At 41.9% G+C, this 19262-nt stretch overlaps 1 protein-coding gene across 1 annotated transcript in view; it reads right to left on the bottom strand.

Annotated features, from left to right (window-relative positions):
• Positions 1-5464: 5464 nt before the first annotated feature.
• TMEM178B (transmembrane protein 178B) overlaps positions 5465-19262 on the bottom strand; it is a 203392-nt gene continuing 189594 nt past the window's right edge. The window contains exon 4 of the mRNA XM_062490980.1: positions 5465-5715. Coding sequence (XP_062346964.1) covers positions 5465-5715 — 251 coding nt within the window. The remainder of the gene's footprint in view (positions 5716-19262) is intronic.

Raw genomic sequence — 19262 nt, 5'->3', positions numbered from 1 at the left:
AGTTTTGGTAGCCTGGTTTTTGAGTTTTCACCTTTGACTAGCAGAATCAAGATTTTATGGATCTGGCCTGGAGTTAGCCATCAAACTTTAGGCTTTTTTGAACTTTGGTTCCTCACCTTGGAAATTAATCTGTTGCTAATTTATATGTTGTTTGTGTTTCATGCCCATTTTTTACTCTTCATCTGTTGTTGGTACCGGGCAATCATTCAGAGCTATCTCAGTTTTTCACCTTGAGTCTTTGCTGGCTGGATGAGAGCAGCGGTGTGGACCATAAAGTAGTGGGAAACCTGGGGGCAAGAAAATGCAGTGGTGGTTTGTGTAAATGTGCCTGAGCACGCCTGTAGCCCTTCTAGGCCTATGTAGAGACACACAGAAGAAAGATCCTGGATAATGCATGTCTTTATTTAAGCTATGCTTGGTAACATATTATTTTCCCTCCATTTCGCTGCTGGCAGTTAGTGTGGCGTTCAAGAATTAAGGACAGATTACAGTGATTTTCTTCTGAGCTCTGCTTATCAGTGGGGCTCCAGGGATGAGCCTGATTCAGAGGTGCTGCACGGTGGGTAAATGGACAGCCATGGAGACACAGTCTTCCAGGAATGCTTTGGAATCTGAGGCCTTGCACATCAATCTGCTCCTTCATCAACTTTGCACTATTCACCATCCATTGAACTGCGCATCTAATGCACCATAGCTAAAAATGGTCCCAAATTACTTGCATCCACAGGAAAAGAGAATACTTGCACTCTCACAATTCACGCCTGGTAGGATGAGGATCCTCTTTTTAGAGGACTCTGAGGATGCTTCCCCCCCCCCCCTTTCATTTGTTATTGCAGCTGGAATAACATTTTAAAAACTAATGACATTTTTTCAAAAGCAATATTTCAAAGAAATTTCTCTGGTCATTGGTGGTTTGTGATCCACTTGTGACTGTCCCTGGGGTAGAAGAAAAAAAAGCCCAACTAGAAAAAGACCTGGAGGGACTGTACTATTTAGATGAGGAAAGATCAGTTCTGTATTTACAGAGAGGAAGAAGGGATTGATGATATATACAGATGGCAAATATGGGTCAGGATATTTAACACACAAACAACTTTAGCTTGACAAAGGAGGTGTCCTATAGGGTACATAGGATACAGGGCACATGTGCTGCTGTCACATAGCCCCTTCACATGTAGTGTCCCAGCAGGGATGGACAGCAGAACACCTGCAGCTGTCTCCTTACAGTCACAGGGCAACACAATTGAGTCACTACACACAAAATCTCAGCCTGCAGATCGCAGTGGGTTGGGCCAATTCATCCTGCATCCTTAGCGTGGGCATTTTAGGATATCTGCACTTGCTGTACTCCAATGGCACTGTGGTCTCTGGAGCATAGAGATGTGCTGTCCCATAAGTGCAACGTGAAAGGCTACATGTGGGAAAGAGCCTTCCAAAATTGGATCCCGCTTTTCCAGCTCACAGAAAAGGGAGACCAAGAACATACTGGTTGCTCAGGCTAGGACAGGGTGTCACCTTATCTGCAGGGGAAGGATGGGAAAAGAAGAGCGTGGGCTGGACTCTGCAGGAAGCTGAATGTCATCCAGGAAATCACATTCTTGACTTTAAGCATACGAATAGTCAAACAAAGTTAAGGGGATTAGTCACATGCTCCAAGTAAAGCACATGCTTAGGCACTTAGAGCAGATCTGAGGGACAGGGTCAAGCCCCTTAATGCTGGGATCACTGGTAAGAGATTTCTAATTAGCTGCTCCTCCAACTAAGAGGCCACGCACTAGTCAAAAAGCTTCCATCTCTGTTCAGAAAGATACTTCAAAGCCTTCCCCAAAATGCAGAAACTCAGAGTAGCTGTAACTGTGCTTCAGCTCAGGAGAGATGGAGACACTAACCATCACAAATTTGCATGTGGATGTATTCTGGGTCAACCCTGCTCTAAAGACAAATCTGAGCACACAGAAGGCGTTGTGGGGCTGTGACCCCTGTTCAGGGCTGTGGAAGCACATGGGACTCCTCCCAGTTCTTCAAGAAGCATGGAGGGAAATTCACAATCTTCCAAAGGGGTTCTGCCCTTACTTAAAGCAATGATGAGAGAAATGGTCCTTTTGGGGATCCTGCTGGAGATTAAGGTGACATGATCAACTGCTGCTTCAGACATTCCCATAACTTTTAAGATGCTTCATGGCCACACAGGCCTTACAGACCCTATGCTAGAGCAAGTGGAAAATCACAGAACTGGCCCAAAGATTCAGGGTTGACACTTTTCTGTTGTAAATAAAAATAACCATGACCCTCTTCCGCCACTGCCATGCACAGACACACAGGCTTATATACAGATGTAAACCAACACCATCAGAGAATACTTCATCAAGGCAAAACTGGTTTTATGCCAGCTGCAGAAAAAAAAGGAAACTATTGAAACTCCATCAAGCAGCAAAAATATTTCATTTAAAAAAAATCTTACTGCTATACCTCTTTCAAAACTGTATCTGTAGAATATACCCTGTGAACACTCATGGGCCACACAAGGATGCATCATCACAGGAGCTGCTGTACTGTTCTGTCTGCCACAGGGCCTGATGTTAGACTCCAGATAGGTACTTCTGTGACTCTGGTTTACCTGTGTCACTCCAGATATCTGTATTTACATGAAATACCTTTCCTATCACGTTCTGCACTGCAGAGGAGGAAGAAAATTTGCATTCAAAGCTGTTTGAATTAAACAGCTGTAATTTTCCTAATAATTTCTTACCAAGAAGTTTTCTTTTCAAAATTTTTCATGCTTTGAAGAAATGAACAATTTTTATATGTTTTTTTTTTTTTGTTTTGTTTTTTTTTTTTTTGGTTTCCAGTTACTGGTTTTCTGCATTCAGCTTTCATTTAGCTCTCCAAGGCTGTTTTTGTTTAAAATTTCCTTCTTCTGTTCAATGGTAATTCATCAACCTCCTTATCAAATAGGCACTTGCACAGTCAAATGATTTCAAAACTTTTCAAAACCACTCTATTTGAAAACCTTCCCAGAAAAAATAAATAAACCAATCTGTTTAAAAAGGAAGCTTCTTCAAAAAGCTTGTATTTTCAACTTGAATAAATAAGTAATTTCTCTGGTCACATCTAATGGAAAATGAAATTGTGAAACTTCAGTCGACAGGGATGGCACTTCAGTGGAAACACACTGACATAGCAGCTGGCATTGGCATGTTTGGGGTATCTGTAGACAACAGAAAACAAAAGCTAGGTGGTTGAGCAAGAATGGAAGAAACCCAAATCTACTCTACTCCAACATTTCCTCCAGAAACTTCATTTCTTTGAGCACTGTTAATACATGTGTAAGAATTATTTGTTAGCTGGATATTTATAAACCAAGCAATACTCTTTCTTGCCAGCTGTGTAAATGGCATGACCTGGAAATTAATGCCTGCATTTCTGTGCAGGAGGCACAGGCTCCTTCTCCTGGTGAGATATTTTTGATGGAGAGTGTGACTTCTTATTGACTAGTGAGGACTGATATCATGCAGCTATCATGTAAGAAAGGATTCCTGGTACTGTCCCTGAATTAAGAGCAAGTTGGGTTGGATTGGTTTTGGGGAGACCTTTTTTCTTTGCCCTGTCTCCCTTTCCCTGCGTATTTATAAGTGGTGCCCTCACTCTAACACATGGAAATTCAGTCATCCTTATTCAGAGTCCCTTTGGCTACACCCTTGGCCCTTCTTCCCCACTTCCCCACAGCCCCTGGTGCCCTGAAAGGACCCGCTGTCCTCACAGCCAAAATGCTTTTTTTCCTCTAATGGCGTTCACCCAACTCTCCAAACTTAGCTGTTCCTTTAGCTCTTTTGGGACCTATGACCTGAATAATGGGAAGAGCAGAGGGAAGGAAAAAGGAGACAACAGGAAGAGGAGTAGCAGGAAAAAGAGAAAGACCAAAAAAAGAGAGAGAGTTCCATTTGCAGATTCACAGTTATATCATACAATTCTTAAGCTCATGGGAAATGGATCTCTGTATCTGACCCTTTCGCATCCATCTGTACACAGTTCTCCCAGATGGAGAGAGGAGATGTCCAGTGAACCAGGGCAGTTTCCAAAGACAAGATGTGGGAAGATCTTATTTGGCATACATGAACACAATGAGAGGCATCTCTTACTTCTCTTCTACAGAAATTAGCTCCCTTTTCCTCCTTCACAATGGCTTTTGCCCAGTTGTCTCAAACATCCAAACTGGAAACTTGATGAAATCCCATTCCAGCAAATGCCTGGAAAGAACAGCTACCAGGCCTCCCCCCACCTCCCTTCTCCTTGGTCAGTCTTCCCCTGGATCCACCATACTGAACTCTTGGAAGCTCCATGAAAAAAAAAAACAAAACCTGCTGAAATCCACCAGAGAAGATGCGCTGTCTCAGACCTGGCGGCTTTCCTCACGCTTCTGCTGTTGCGGTGCCTCAGTCTTGGCCACAAACACAGCATGGATGGTTTAGTGGACAATCACACTGCAATGTTTTAGGTTTTTCTTTTTGTTAAAAAAAAATAAAGTAAGATGGCAGAAAAAGTAATACACACATGTATCACAGCATTTTCAAAAGGCCTTCTGCTGCATTTACATTAGCAGTTCAGCCTCCATTGTAAGCCTGGATGTAAGGCAGCTGGAAGATTAAAACCGCATTGTTGGAAAGTCCGCTGAGATGTCCTCTTGGAGACTTTATTGTTTTCTGGGTTTATTTTCTTAGATGTTTATTATTATTATTATTTATTATTATTATTATTATTTTCACTTGTTTGCTTCTCTCTAGAGTTTGGCAGGCAAAGAGAAAATGCTTTTCTACTTTTCCTCACACATTCTGTCCATTTTGTTTTCTTCATTTTAAGGAGGGAAAAAACCCAACAAAACCCCAAAATCAATGACACTACAGGCTTCTGTCATTTTGTTTTAAGAAAGAAAAAGAACGTGGGTGGGTTTCTGATAATGGCCATGAGGAGGTACGCTGTTGAAGTGGCTCAAATGCTTCATTTGTTCCTTTGCTTGCTGTTCGCATTTTCCCTGCTGGCTGCAATGGACACGCTTTTTGTGTCATCCCTCCCACGCCTCTGCCCCCACCATGTCCTGTACAGATTCTGGTTCCAGATTCCCCACATGGATCCCCTGTTCTCCCTCCCAAATGGCAGTAGGTAGGTGCAACTGTAGGTTCATTTTACCTCTAAGGTATGATGCTCAAGTTAAGAGTTGGATGGAAGAGCCACGTGAGAGAAAAGCTTTCCCACCAGTGTGAGAAAGAATGAAGCAACACAGAGTCCAGTGGGGATGTGAGTGCCATGTTGGACTCAGCTCTACCTTGGCACTGGCATTAATTTGAGATTTTATATATAGATATAATTATATATACATATATATGCATGTATAGGCATACATGGGCATATATATATATATATATATTTATATATGTCTCTGTGTGTGTATATTCGTTTGCTATTTGTTTTAGCACACTGTCCCATTCTCAGGTCTAGATTTGGGGCAGTTGGTCCTGGGGACAGGTTGGACAGAAGGGGCCAGAGTGCAGAAGAAGCCAGAGATCAGAGTGAGGCCCAGGCCCCCCCACGCACAGAACATGGACCAGCCATAGCCATGGCTGATGTCGTCGGGAAGTCCGTACAGGTAGCGGGGGTAGCGGGAGAGCTCAAAGTTGATTCCAGCCACACACGTGCACAGTGAAATGATGCAGAAGGTTCCTGGAGGAGAGCGGGAAGGGGAGGAGGGAGGAAAAAAAACAAAGAGAAGTTAGAAAAGTGATTGAGATACCCCTTTCCAAGCTGCCCAAGAAGAGCTGGTGCAAGTAGTAAGGAAGTGCCTAAGGGAAGATGTTTGTATAGAGTGGCTTAGTCTGGAGGCTCCATGGGGAAAGAACTGAGTGCCACCAGAGCCTTGAATATTGACCTGCTGCTGACCAGAGCTGTATGGAGAAATTCCAACAGGAATGTTTTTTCATTATAAACACTCCCTTGGGAACCAGAATGCTCCATGGAACCATTGATTTTTCTGAAACTTTGCTTTAGACAAATACAGAGTGAATAATTTTGTTTGGCATTTTTGTGAGGGAAAATAACCTTGAATTTTTTGTTTCATTCTGATTTTTCAGTGATAAACTTTATATAATATTACAATGTACTTGACATATTCTGGCTCTGTTAAAATGTACATTTGAACTTATGTGGTAGATTCTCTTCATGCTTTCTTATATCAAAACACAGAATTTTTCATTATACAGTCTCCTTTTAAATATAATTTTAAAAATCTTTAAATCCTTCACAAAACTCAGATTCTGCTCTCTGCATGACTCCAGTTTCAATCTAGATGCCCTCTGTCATGTTGCTGAAATCTTCAAAATATCCTGTTCTTGTTTTCCATCTCTGCAGCAATATTTAGTTTCTTATTTCTTCCTGAGAACACTGTGATGACAAACTTCATGACTCTCTCAGGTGGTGTTATGGAAAGACACACATATCAGATGAGGCTGAACCTTATCCCACCCAGCTGAGTCTAATTTTGATCTTTGGCCTCCAGCTTCGTCCAAGCTAAACTCTGAGCTCCTGAATGTCACAATTGCCACCCACACACACCAAATAATGGAGAGATACAGATGCTATGCACCTGCCACAAGAGGTAACAACTCAAGCCAGCATGAGGTTGGCACTTTATTTTTCCTCTCTAATTCCTCCCTTTGTGGGCCTCTCTGAATGCCTGGAGAGTCCTGGGCACAGAAGGCAGCCTACAGGACTCGTGCTACAGGCCACACATGGTCAGTCCTGTGTGTCCTCCCTCTCTTCATGCATGGATCAGTAACATGTGATGTGTGCTACCTGCACAGCACATCCTGCATCTGTTCACTTACAGCTGCTGGTGAGGAATCTCTTCTTTCTGGTCCCATCCCTAAACCAGCACAATCTTCCAAAGCAGTCACAGTCAGCCTAATTTCATGGAAAGATCCTGTGTTCTGGTGCCCTTGTTTCCTTCTAGTCCTTCCTGCCCCTGGCTCTGCTTCTCTTCTCTAACACTTCTGCTGTTGTTTCTCTGCTGCTTTGATCATTTCAGTTGCAGTTGCATTGAATAAATAAATTTGACACTCCCCACTCCGAACACAGAGGTAAGATTATTTGGTGAATTTTCATGGAATTTGGTTCAGAAACTGGGAGCATTTGCAGGAACATACACACATCACCAAAATGTGTGGACTTTCCACTATACCTACCTCCTTTACTTAGTAGGAACATCACACAGGCATCAAATCTACAGGCAAATCTCTATCACGAACCTGCTGTGAGATCACTGTCATGGTTCTCTTTCAGTTCCCTCTTCTGATCACTGCTCTGTCTGTTTCTCCTTTCTCCACTGTATTTTGGAATGTCACTTGTAGATAGTCTCTGCTGTAAAGGTCAGATGCTCCCCTAATGCCATGTACAGCTGCCAGATCAGCCAGAATATTCATGAATACTCATTTTATGGGAGTGCCAGTGGGTACCAGTGAGCTGCTGCACTAGGTACTATACATATTTCATTCATTCTTGCCTCCCACCAGCACCCCATCAGTCTGCAGTCAGTGATCTGGATTCTTGCAAAAGCCTCATGAGATCCCAAGCTCTGGAGCTGTCTTTGAAGATGTCCTATACTACTTCAAAGCACAGAGTAGGATAAAAGGGGAGATCTCCCTTCCACAATCCATTAGTCAAAAATCAAGTTGTTTGATTAGAAACCGCATGTTCTTTAAATGTTTTATTATGTTACTTAGGCTTTTCAGTAATATGAAGAAATCTGTCAAGAATGCAGTTCCCTGTGTTCTATGTCAGAATGACTAGTACATTGTGGGATCAGAGGAAAAAAAATGGTGCCTCAGAGGCACTGTGTTCTGAACTGAGCTCTGTGGCTCATTTCAAATGGTTGTGGTTAGAAAATGAAGGGAAAGCCTTTCTTTGCTAGTAAGAACATGGTAATTTCATCTCTCTCAAAATGTAAGATTGTTAAGAGAGGTGGGTGGGACAATCTGTGTGGCCAGATTGAAGCTGCATTTGCTAAGCCCAAAAGGGAAGGAAATAACTTTGGATTTCAAATACTCCCTGTGCTTTCATGCTTTGTCTTGGCTGTTTTGATCACAAGTTCTTCAATGCAATGAGTGTTGCTTACTCTTTGTATTTGAACAGTACCCAATATATTGGCATTCCACCTTGCCGAGGGTACTGTGCCCCTTAACAAAGGAACAACAAAGAAGAGCAAGTAACAACACTAGAGAACTAAGCAAATCACAGGCATGAGACTTCTCTAAAAAAGTCTTTTCCCTTTCTGGAGAATGTGCTAACCCATGATGACAAATAATGACTGCCATGTACAATGTCACAGAGTGCAGAGTACAATCCTCAGCCTGTCATTCCCCTATGCTTCTGCAGGGTGTCTTGTACAACACAGAGTAATCTGGCTCTCTAGCACTGTTCATTGCAGACACAAAAAATGCCATTTTATGCCATCTAGAAAAATCTTTATGGCCACTTTATGAGTCCTATATGTTGCTTGTGTTCAGCCAAGCAAGAAAGTTCCCACCTATGGTTAATCTGGCCTCTCACCAGGAAGGCTGCTGATGAAAACTGAGTAAGGTTTTGACCTCATGACTATTCAGTAGCTTTTCCTCATGAGCTGGCAATCATAACACAAAAGAACATCCTTGCAAATTACATAATTGTTGGCTTTTGTAGTGAAAGAGTCATGGATAAAAGGGATGCAGAACCTGATCTTACCTCTGGAAATGAAACCTCTGCTAGTCCAGGTAAGACATGAGCTGAGGTGGCAGGACGAGGGAGGCTGTGGCTCCTGCCCATGACACTCTACACTATGGACACAGTGCTTCAGAGGCAGCAGGACTGCAGGAAGTCATGAACATTTACAACCCTATGAGCATTTTTCTCTCCAGAAGTCAAACTGAACTCTTATGCAGTTTCCTTTCAAGTTTTTGCTGTCAGTGAGGTATCCTCCTACATGTGCACTAATGCCCCAGATCCCCTAGAAAATGCATTGATACAAACTTTAATTTCTTTGTGAAAAATACTGTACATTGCTGTGGTCCAAGCAGATGACCAGACCTGAAGGCTGGTGGTCCAGCCGTGGCCCTGATGCACAAAATGTGAATGACAGGTGGCAGTAAGAGCTCTCTGGTACATGAGCTGCACAGGGAGATAAAGGCCATCTCCTTCAGCAGCTGCGGGAGCAGAACTCACAAGGTTCTTTGTGCTGGGATTTACACATTATCCTCCTAAGTGAAACCTAATGAACGAGACAAGGCAACAGTGGGATTTTTGACAGGTAATTCACATGTCACTGCAAAATGCTTCAATCAGGTGAGAGATGAAATTTCATGTAAAGCTGTGCCTGTGCCACAGAAGCTGCTGTGTGACATGTAGTCAAACCTCCATCCTGATTCCTTGTCAGGTAGCCTCCTTTCATCTTGGCCTGCTTCTGACAGTGCCTGTCCTGCTAATGGGCTGATGACTGTCAGTGGTTTGAGAACCTGAGCTATTAAATACTTCTTGGTTATCTTGTGCCTGTCTTTCTTATATATTACAGAATAACATTAAACATTACACTGAATGTCCCTTTCATTTAGATTAGAAGGTTTTTTAGGACAGAAATGAACTTATCTGCTATATATGTATATAAGATTGGGGTCCTACCATCCTTGCTGCAGGGGCAGACATCGTCAGAAGTGGGATGGCAGGGAAAGGTAATATCAGTGCTGGTCAAAGAATAATACCACGTGGATTATGAGTCAGAGCCTTTTGCTGTAGCTGTTTTCAAGCATGATTATATCAAGCAGTGCCATGGGCCTCTGCTGCAAGGAATTAATTTTTTCTTTTCTGTAAATGTCCCTTTCTTTCCAATCAGCCCAGCTGTGTGAGGGTCTGCAATGTCCCCACAGTTTTTAAACCGCCCCTCCAGGGGAGACCATAACTGCTTGTGAGTGAGCTGATTTAATCACAAACAGGCTCAAATCATCCGTAGCAAATCTGTTTGAATCTGTCCTGATGTTAGGATCCCCTTGAACCATGTCAGAAGCAACGTTCTTCACCCACAGACCTGGCTGGACTTCCAGAGTGATAGAGCTTGAGGGATTTCCCAGGGTCTATAGTGTTGTGTGACAAGACTTTTTGCCTTTCTTAGATGTACTGCAGATGAAGGGGAACTTTCGTGGTGCTAGGGCAGAAACAGACCCTACTGGTGGGACCTTCATCTAAACATCCTCATCCTTATTACTGGAGATGAGGTGTCTGGTGCTCTGTCTGGTGGAACCTGAAGGAGACATCACAAATTTGAAGGCATGGGAAATCCAAAAAGTCAGTAATTTAAATGATCTGGGCACTAAGCCCATCTCTGAGACCCTCCTCTTACATTTGTCTCATGATTTGGAAATCACTTCCTTCGCATCTGACAGAATGATATTCATTCTCTCCCTTCCCCCCACAATAGACAGAAATTATTCACAAACTGTGCTGTCAGATGTACAAAGTAAATAACCCCAAAAACTGTTTCTTCTTGCCTTCTGTTATTTTTAAAAACACATAAAAATGTCAAGTATTACTTACAAATTAGTAGATAAAAAGAGAACCACAAAGGTATGGATTTTAAGATGTCCTTTGAAACCATGCAGTTCTCAAATAAATGTAAATCTCTGCCTTTTAAAGTATTTCTAGTAGCTTTTTGTGACCACTAATGTCTTCGGAAGGAGAGATGTTTACTTAATTATCATCACTTTCTTTTATTACAGGGCTATGGGAGAAAAAAAATCTCACAAGTGAAACATTATCTTTACTTTCTCTCTGCCCTACTTGCTTTTACTATTTTCAAGGTACATCAAACAAACAAATAAAATTACGTCTGATCCTAAAGTGGAGTGTGTAGCATTAACTATTTAAATTATATCCCAATCAAATGAAATTATTAAAGAATACAGTGAATTCCCTCCCAGTACAGTGATGACAAAAGCCTTTTGGAGGGAGGGAGCAGCTTTGCAGTAAACTCCTTCTGTGCATGGATTAAAAGCCTCAGCAGCACGCTGTTCTTGAGAACACTTTATTGCTCTGTGCATACATGCATAGAATATAAATTATTGCTTAATTATGTACTGTTCCAGCAGAAGCAGCTTGCAGCATCACCAATAGGCTGCAGAATAGTGAGGGGTTTACTGGAAAATTGCCCTTATGAAAAAAGCAGAGATGGAAGGATAAATCTGACTGGGTGAGGAGATTTAGTGCAGTGTCCTTGTGAGATTACATATCCACCTGGGTTGGGACTTAATGCATTTTTATCTTATAGCATGGACCAGATAAACTGCAGGATCTGTCGTCATATTGCATTATAGCCACTCTTAGAATGTGGTTTGCATTTGGCCTTTGGCTTCCTGCCTCACAAGGTGCCAGAGGTGCCCAGTGCATGCCAGAGCTGTGAGCCTGCCTAGGGACTGCTGCTGCACAAGCTGTAATGCCTTATGGCATCAGAGGATTATGTGTCCTCAGCCACAGCCCCAAATGCTTAATGCTTAGGCTTGTGTAAATCAGTATTTCATATATAGGAGCAATGGTACAGCAGCTGAGGGCTGAACTCCAGTTTGCTCTGCTGACACAAGTGTCAGTCCATATTTCACACTGCAGATTTGCACATGATGACATTTCTGTGACCGTAGCATCCCTCAGGGCATGGGACTGCACAGGGAGTGGACGCCCATGATGCTGTGCACAGCCACTGCCTGTGAGCTACAGCGATGAGCAAGCACTCTCAGAAGCTGTGAGTTGGCATGTAAGGCAAAAGCAACACTACTTAGCCAAAGGCACGATGGTCTGATGGACTAGGGAGAGAAGAAACTTTCAGATCAAAGCCTGAGTGAATAAACTTCTGAGTACTTCAGCAGTGGTGATTCCTATGTCTCAACCAAAATAACCTAGCAATAATAAAGTGGGTTGATTACAGCTGTTAAGCAAAAGTAACGGGTCATGAACTCGCAGCCACAACACAGGAGACAGCAAAAATTGTGCCAGTTGTAGTACTGTGATATTATTCTCATTTTACTGGAGCAGAAAGGAAAGAAAGGACTTCCGTGTCAAAATGAATAAAAATTCTAATCCAAGGTTAGAAAAATTATCCCATCCATGTGCTGGCAAATACCATACTTGGCAACATACAGAGACTTCTGGCAGATTCTTTCATCCACTGCAGTGTGGAATTCACAGCATGACCCAGGCAAAGGCCAAAAGATTAAATGGAAAGAGGCACTGGAGGTCTGAACAAACTCAAGTGACTCCATCACATCTCAGATTTGCCTCAGATGATGACACAGAAGTTTAATATCAAGCTGTACTTTAGGCAGGTGCTTCCTATCCTAGGCATTTGTCAGAGCTAAAGGGAAACTTGTGGAGTCAGGTTGAGTTTGCCTTGTCACAGGACATGTTCTGTAGCATGAGGAATCTGTTCACCATGTTGCATCATTTTTTTTAATAATGAGGTCATTACACCTCTAAGTATGTAAGACCATTTTCTTCTTTTGTCAAAAAATTGGACATCTCTCAGAAGGAACTTCAGAGGATTAATGTAATCTTTCTTTTGTAGGAAATCCTAAAGTGCTGAAAAGTCTACTGATGAAAGTTCTTCAAGACAAGTGAGGCTTGAGAACAGGTACAGCACAAGTAAATTCAATGCAGCCTTCTTCCATATTGTCTACTGTGTGCCACTATAAATACTTACAGAGGGAATACTTTCAGGTCTAAAAGGATGGTTAGTCACATGTCCTTTTAATCCTTTTGTTTGCTGAAGGCAGTACTAAAGAAGCCATTAGGAGCTTGGGGTGATGGTGGCTACCTGATTGGGATTTTTCCCCCTTTAGGTGCTGGAGAAAAGCCTATCTGTTCTTTTTTTGTCAAGTAACCAAAGGACTCTTTGTTTGTACAGCTTTCAGGATCTTTACTGTGAAAGTCTCTGGGCTCCATTACCGTTTCCCTGAGTTGACCTTTTAGGAACAGAAAAATACATTTTATATGTGCTGATACATTTACTGAGATAGAATAGTCAGAAGTCACAATAAGATGCAATTTTGTCTGGTCAACAAGAACCATTTAGTGCAGGGTACCCTTATGAAGTTTACATCGTCTACATAAATGCTAGCAAGCAACAAACAAGACTGGCCCTGTACAGTCCTAAAGGATCATGCTGAAATCTCCCTTCCTGTTGCAGAGGAAATGCCTGCTCATCCTCTGTAGCCCACACAAGTACATTGCCATGACTGATCTCTATGCCCTGGAAGAGCCAGGTTGGGCAGAAATGAGGAAGACCCTACTCATTTATATTTTTTTTCCAAGTCCAGTTGCTTTTTAAATGCAGTTTCCAGTGTCCAGTTGGACTCTGTCCAGGCAGATTAGACCAAGTGAGTGTGGCAGTGATTTGCCCAAGGGGAATGTTGTTTTCTAAGCTGACAACCTGAGGAGCCAAGAAAGTGAATTTAAATCTTGCTTCAGCCTCTGCATTTAACATACAAAAAGATCTTCCACACACAGAAATTTCCTCCCAATTCCTTCTGTAAGGTTTTCTTTCTGTCTAGCGAATCATGCCAGTATTAATCTTCCTTCTGTTGCATGAGCAATCTTTCCTCTTTTAAGCAAGGTATGCAAACAACTCAGCAAAATTTCCTTTTAAAAATACCAATCCAATAATAAATGTCACTTTTGTTTCCATTGTCTTCCTTTGGCTTTAGTGAATCTTGCTGTTGGAATTCAGAAGCCAGCAACAGATCAAAGACCTAGTGACATTACTAAAGGATATGGGACAACCACTGAATTTTAAAACAGACAGAACCTGTTTTCCAGGGCTGTGGGTGGGAAAGTCTTTTGTATTTCTACAGAATCTGTCTCCTCTGCTTTATTTCTACTTTATTTTACCTTCTGTCAACCCCCCAAAGACCTACGGACATCTCTGAGAAGCAACTTGATTGCATGTCCTTCAGGGACTATGCTAAGTTGTCTGTTTTCATAACTTTAGAAGGTACTGATGCTTCTGCCAGTACCTCCCATCCTGGTGAGGGAGAAATTACAAGTCAGTATAGCTGACTTAAAATGAACACACAGAGATATATGAACAGTTCTTCTTGCTGAAAAGCCAGACAGAAATGACTCCTTAATTTATTGCACACCAAGTTCAGGGAGACAGATTTGAGCTAGGACAGAAAAACAGTGAGTTTAGAGGTGTGCACACACTACTTGCCCTGTCTTTTGCTCCAGACTGCAAGATCTCTGCACCTCACTGAAGAAGCTTTTTCTCTTCTTCTTCTAAGTGCCAGTGCCCTCCTGTGATCAGGTACAAGGCTGGTGGAATTGTGTTGGTATTTCTTCCCCCACAGCCTGCAAGTGCACATCTAGGAGCATCAGAAATAAGCCATAGGAAAGAAAACCAACCCACAACACATTTGAAGGTTGACTTTGAAGTCAGCTGATAATGTTTCCATGGAGATCAAATGCTATGGAGTTGACAATGAATTCTCTTGTTGAGCCTTCCCTTCCGGGGGAAAAAAAAGCCCCAAAGAACAATACTTCTAAATGATTACACTCTGCAGTACAGTTGTGTTTTGACTTGCAAAAAACACATCTGTGTCCCACCCCTGTTTTCTTAAGGAGATATTAACTCTTAGGTCTTAACCTTTCAATGCCAGTTGTGCCAGTATTCACCTAGAGAATCAGATATATTCCCAAGATACTGAAAAAAAATTAGCATCTAGTGAAAATAATATTCTGTGAGACAAAATATATAACTCTGTGTTTGAACTTATGCTGTAAATGAGAGTTATGATTCCCCTTGAGGAGTATTATAGCATGAAATTATAAAAGAGTATTTCAGTTGCTGATATGCAGTGACACACAGATGTCTGTATTGCAAAAGTGGGTTATGATCTTTCATATTTCCAGAGAGTCTCATATTTCCTTTTCAAAATGAGTGCCAGCATAAATAAATAAATGCAAAATGTGTTGTTGGTGCACCAGAGAGCAGAGAGAAGTACTAGAAGTAAAGATGTAACACAGACCCCCAGCTCTGCCTCTTAAGCTGAGCAACTTCTTTCTAGTTGGGAAATTCTCAACAGGCCATCTGGGTATTATATGAACCTCAAAATATGGCAAAGGGAAGGTATGTTAGCCTGGGTGATTTCCTAAATATTTATTTTTTGAGTGAAAATAGGAAAATAGATAGCATTGAAAAGGCAAGCGATAACAGTTGCTAAAGGCTGATTACTAATGGTTCACTGGTCTGGACGAAGAAGCACTTCCAGTTCTACCCCCATGTACATGTGTATGTACAGTGAACCCGTATCCATACATACATGTCTGGACATGTAGCTATCAGTATCCTAGTTTTGAAAGACATAAGTAAAGAAATGCCACACTTCAGACTCCAGAAACCTGGCCTAAAATGGGACCAAGGAACATGACCTTCAACCAGGTCTGTCAGAGACACCACAAACTGTGCAGGGAGAGATATTTTAAAGGAATCATAGGATTGCTTAGGTTGGAAAAGATCTCTAAGATCATTAAGTCCAACCATTAACCCAGCACTGCCAAAACCAACACTAAACCATGTTCCTAAGTACCACATCTACACATCTCTTGAATGCCTCCAGGGATGGTGACCCCTCCTGTGGGCAGCCTGTTCCAATTCTTGACCACCCTTTTGGTGCAGCGGATTTTCCTATTATCCAATCTAAAGTTTCCCTGGTACAATTTGAGGCCATTTCCTCTTGTTCTAATCCTTGTTATTTGGAAAAGAGACCAACCCCTTCATAGCTACAATTTCCTATCAGGAAGTTGTAAAGAGAAATAAAAGTCTCCCCTGAGCCTGGTTTTCTCCAAAGTTTAGAACCCCAGTTTCCTTGGCCACTTTCCACAAAGAGGGACAAATCCTTAAAAGCGATGAAAAAGGACATTTGCAGAAACAGGTTGACTCTTACTGAATATGAATGCTTTTGGCCTTGTTACATTGCTGATGGGCACAATGCCTGTGTGACTGGTCTGAGCTCTGCTTCTCCTCACAGATCCAAAAAGACCCTCATCAGCTCCTTTTCTGCATTCCACAACACCCTTGCCTTGTGTTTTGAGGGTTTTAAACAATTAAGAGTCTTTGAGAGGTTTAAACATTTAAAGCCTATTAACACTGTACATTAACTCAAGCTTGTTCCAACTCAAAGCCTTAAATCACTTTAGAGCATAATGCAAAATTTAACCAAAAGCACAGGCAGCAGCCAGAGTATTCACGTGTGTGGTGGGGGAGGCAAGGCAGAGGGGAGAATAATTTTGTTGCGCTGAGGCTGGTCTCCAAGACTTTCATAACCCATTTATGGTGTCTCTTTATACAAACCAGTCTTTGTCTCCATCTGGAGGTCAATCCACATAAAGAAGTTCTCACAGTGGTCTGTAGTGAGTTTTGCCTATTTTTAAGCTCCTCTGCAGTCATCATTAATTTAGTACCTCTCAGAGGAATAAAACATGATTGATATCTAATTTTTTCCCATTCTTCCAACTTTTTAGAATTATAAATACTCTTCAAAGTGGCCAAAGGTTTTATGCCTTTGTGAAAACTGTATTTATCCCAAGCTTCATAGTTCACATTCCAGTAACTTATTGCAGATCTTGGTTTTTCTAAAGATCACATGCTGCTGTTTAAGATCTATTTGCATACACTTCTGCACACCCATGTATGTTTACTTGCCTTTCCATAGGGAAAACGTAATTGATGTAAACTTTCTAAAACTATTTCTTTTTTTTTCGGAAGAAGCACAAGAAACTGAACTTGCTAAGAATAATGTTGTATAAATGAAAAAAATAGATATGATCACAGAAAATACCTTCCATATTCAGTGTTGTGGTTGATAATGTCCCCACAAGTAAACATTTTGAAGAATGAGCAGAGACCTTGATTATTAATGCAAAAATAGAAATCCTAGGTGCCCTGAGGGACACATCATATTTGCCAACAAATTCCAAAGAGTGGCTCTTACTTTCTCCTTTTGTTTATCTTTCTCTTTGCTTCCTCTTGGCAGCTACTATGACGGTACTTCATAACTGCCTAGGAGATGTCAGTCACAGAGCTTTGCCTTACACATGCTGCATTAAATTGCTCCATTTTTGTGAAATTATTCAGCAGTGGAATGATTATTTTGAGACGGCGGGACCACAGTTGTGTAGAATGAACACTCTTATTTTCTACCGTTACGTGCTATTTTCAAAGTACAGTGAGTTAAATTTGAGACTCAAATGTCTTAACAGCTGGTAACGATCCATGGCTGCAAATACACAGATGCCTCCGTTGTCATCTTCTAGCATATGCACAGCACATAGAGGAAGCATAGAGGCAGAGGAAGCACAGCACAGAGGCTTGGGCATTTGGAAGACAAGGCTCACTGTGAAGGTGGGAGTGAAAGAGGATACGGATGTGTGTGGCACAGCTACGCTGACTGCGGTGCTGCACAGGCTCCTAAGCCCTGCTTTGAAGCCTCACTTTCTGATGGGGTTGGCATCCCAGCCTGGCTATCAGCTCCTGGGCATGGCGAGTCATGCTGTGACAGCTGATGGCGCTGGCACAGAGCCCTGGGTGTGCCCTTATCCATGCTGGCACCTTGCAACAGCCCCGCATGAAGCATGGCACAGCTGGGTCACAAGAAGGTGACCCAGTCTAAATGCCCAGTCCATCCTCTGGCTGTGAGGATAATAAAGCATTTTGTTGCCTTACGCCTGTACTGAGGAAAGGAATGTTTTGGAAGTATTTCTGAGAAGGCTGGAAATAACGTATTAAAAGCTATTTCTCCCTAGTTAAGAATTAAAAAAAAAAAAGATCACATAATGTATATAAGTGGGTTTTTCTTTATTTCTTTAAGAAACATTCTCTCTTGCATATCTGAAATAAAGCATTATGCCAACACACCTGCATAACTTAATTTTTTATTCCCTCTCACACATCTTTCCTGCCTGTTTATCTTTACTGCAGCAGCCAGAATTGGAAAGAATAGGTGATCACCTCTGCTGTGGGCAAGATTTGAAGCTTTTCTAACCCTGACCTAAGTCCTCTGAGTATGGACAGGCTACAAAGAGTAATGCCTCTGCAGCACTCCTAGAGGGGGTCAGAAGAAACCCAAATCAATGGCAAAAGTGGAACTGGCAAATGGCACTTGAAACCCCCAGACTGGCAGATCATCACTGGCAAGGAGGGAGGGGAAGAGGATGAAAGAAATTCCTGATGTTTTTGAAAGCAAATGCTGGAACAAAAAATCAAGCTAGAAGAACTCCACACTACTACTATATATATACAGCGTGACTTCTAGGCCTTTCAGCACGAGCAGAAAAGGAAGTTTCAGACTCCCAAGCAAAGCTCCAAGCCTAGTACCTTATGCAAAAAATATCACAAGACTAAGACAAGAAATGAGCTGCTATATGAGACTCCAGATCATTTTATTACAGATCTGCATGGTGAAGCTAAATCACATATGAGGGCATTTAACAACTGGAATTATTTCCAAATAGACTAATTAGAGACTGAACTATTAATGGTAAAATTTCTATTTGGCTCAAAGCAAGGTTACAGCAAGAAACTCACTTGACTTTTCAAAGTATAATGAATACTTGCAAGGCTAGTAAAATTACATGCTTCTCTTAGGAAACTGTTAGCAAATAGAGAAAAAACCCTAAAGTCATCCTGAAGTGTATGTCACAAGACAAAACTGGCAGAGACCTGATAAGAGTGAAGAGAACAGGTAAAACAGTAAACAAGTGCAGAGATGATTTATTGCATTCATTTGCAGTAAACTTGGAACAAAATAAGACAACGCAGAAATCTCTCCCTGAAGGGCTGCCTTGTTAGGTATGAAGTAAAACCCCCAACTATTTCACTGAAATGTGTTCTCAGTACAAATTACAGACTTACAAAAGGAAAATACGTGGATGTGCAGCTGAAGGACAGAGCTCTGATAAGGATGATAAAACGTCATTCTTTGTCAGTCTTTTAATGCATTTACAAAGGCAAGTGATGTAGCTTTGGCCGGGGTAATTGTGTGCTGAAGGGAGTACCAGAACACGATATTGGAAGTGCCATTTTGTATTTCCAGCTGGGACAACAGACAGCAGTTCAGCAGGGAGGTGCACAAGGCAGGGAGGGGGAGGATGAAATCACTGCCAAAACACTGGATCATGCTACCAGGAGGCAGCCACCCCACTTCCCCCAC

Source organism: Cinclus cinclus, chromosome 4 (genome assembly GCF_963662255.1).
Source record: "Cinclus cinclus chromosome 4, bCinCin1.1, whole genome shotgun sequence".
Lineage (NCBI taxonomy): Eukaryota > Metazoa > Chordata > Aves > Passeriformes > Cinclidae > Cinclus > Cinclus cinclus.
Note: the sequence above shows the minus strand (reverse complement) of the source record. Positions and strands in the feature narration are given on the sequence as shown.